This window comes from Macadamia integrifolia, chromosome 11, assembly GCF_013358625.1.
Source record: "Macadamia integrifolia cultivar HAES 741 chromosome 11, SCU_Mint_v3, whole genome shotgun sequence".
Lineage (NCBI taxonomy): Eukaryota > Viridiplantae > Streptophyta > Magnoliopsida > Proteales > Proteaceae > Macadamia > Macadamia integrifolia.
The window spans coordinates 18,956,390-18,958,612 of NC_056567.1; the positions used below are offsets into that span (position 1 = coordinate 18,956,390).

The 2,223-nt window shown below is 33.3% G+C and overlaps 1 protein-coding gene across 1 annotated transcript in view; it reads right to left on the bottom strand.

Moving 5' to 3' along the window:
• Positions 1-227: 227 nt before the first annotated feature.
• Positions 228-2,223, bottom strand: part of LOC122094292 (50S ribosomal subunit assembly factor BipA) — a gene marked incomplete at its 3' end in the record, with an annotated part of 51,246 nt that continues 49,250 nt past the window's right edge. The window contains 1 exon segment of the mRNA XM_042665051.1: positions 228-277. Coding sequence (XP_042520985.1) covers positions 228-277 — 50 coding nt within the window.

Below are 2,223 nucleotides of genomic sequence, written 5' to 3' on the forward strand. Positions count from 1 at the left end.
GGGGGGGGTTGGGGAGTGGTTGGTGTTGGGGAAGATATGTTTGCTAGTTAGATTAGCATAAAGAATATAGAGAAAAATTGAATATGCCCGTGTAACCAATTTAGTCATTCGAAGAAGATAAAGACATTGCTTTTGATTAAATTAATTCTGTAAGAATTCTGATTATTATATTGGAAAGCAACTCTAAACAAAAATATTAGAAAGTACATAATGCAATAGAATCATACCAATACTCCTTTCCTAACATTTCCAAGAGGACCCCGGTATTTTGCATAGGCTGCAAAAGGAATGTCAAGACAAGTCTCACTAAAGTTGTAAACTATTAATACAAGTAGCCCCAAAAATTGAAAAAATAAAATGAATTAACATAAATTGTTAGCACAAAAATAATCATTGTGAAAGGGGGTGGTGGCTTGTTTTTATACTTCAAGAGTTTTTAAAGGTAAAAATGTAGCAAGTATTACAGCCTAGAGGAAGTACCTAACCAGCAAAGTCGGCTCAAAAGCCACACACACATGGTTGTTAAGGCGACTAGGAGACCCAAGGTGTTGGAGGGGTGCCTAGGCGACAAGGCCCTACCTAAGTGCCTTAGGCATGCAGTATATGACTATATGTCATCATAGTTGTCAAGGCGTCCAGGCAGTTTGCCTGGGGCCTAGGCGACAGTCGCCTTATTGCACTGCATGCCGCCTTGTGTTTTGGCACTTATTTATGCCAAATATCATTTAACTAAATGCTTTTTATATTTGTTAAATACTTTTTATATTTGTTAATGCTTTTTATATTTGTTAAATGCTTTTTATATTTGTTATTTCATTTACTTAATATATTATTCATAAATAAGCAAACACCCCCTATTTGAATCCAATAAAAATAGTTTAAAAATCAAATTCCAAAATGATAAAAAGTCAACCCCCCAGTCCAAGAAGAAAAACTGGATTTTGGTTATAGGGGCGATTTTCAACTTTTAAATGCTGGAGTTTTTCTCAATTATGAAAATTTTATAAATTCTATCATGTTAAAACAGTGCTAAAAACCAAAAGTCCGGTAAAATGATTTTTTGTTTTGATATCCATAAAATTATTTTCATTCAGGCAATTTTAACAGCATTCGTGCACTTAAAAATAAGTTTGACCGGAGCATAACTTTGTCATTACAACTCAAATTTAAGTAATCTTAGACTTGTTGGAAAGCTGGTTTTATATTATAACTGATACAAAAAGTCTCATGTAAAAATAATATCATTTGACCAGTCAAACTTATTATAGAACCAGAGCATTTCTCTAAATTTTGATTTTTTATAACTTAATATGACTTAATGTTAATTTTTTATGATTTAAAATGGCTAAATGTTGATTTTTAATGACTTGATGTTGCTTAATCTTGATTTTTTTATGATACAAGGTATATATAGCTTAATAAATAATGTTAAAAAATATAAAAAAAATATAAAAAACAATTGGTCGCCTTGTTCGCCTCAAGGCGTGCGCCTTCTCGCCTAAGCGCTTAGATAACCCTCCACCGCCTTGGTTCGCCTTGGCGCCGTGACAACTATGTATGTCATACTCTAATATAGCGAAGATACTTCTATATAATTGTACTTATATGCAAAACAAAATCCATATCAATGCACTATGATATACTTATGTAGTACTAATGATTTAATATAAGAAAACCAACATATAATATAGAGTTATGGCATATGAAGCATAGCATATAATATTAGCATATTCATCCAAAAAAAAAAAAAACAATAAACATAAATCAATGTAAATTTGTAATGTGTCAACAAGGAGTGTTGCCGTCTTGGACCCAAGAAAGAGGCTGGATGCTTAGGCAGCGGCTTGGCGATGCCTTGAAAATTATGGGGAAAATAGATTTGCTTCCTATCTGTCTGCTCATCTGAAGTTCAAATTCTTTATTATTAAAATAGTGGTGAAATATGTGAACAAACTGATTGGGAGTTATTATCCAGTAAATTCAAAATATTAGAGTTGGACTTGAGTGGATGCTAATCTTGGGCCAAGACTCCAAAGCCATACTAGACCCTCAGGAGAGAAATGACTTGTGGTTGGAACTAGCCATGATTCAGGCTTCCTGTGATGTACCATTGACCCCCAGATCAACTCATCAACATTAGATTTCCCAATAACCTTGGGTGAGGGAGGAGGGTTGTTTGAATACTTAAAATTAGAGAGAAACCTTGTCCCTTTTTTTTTTTTT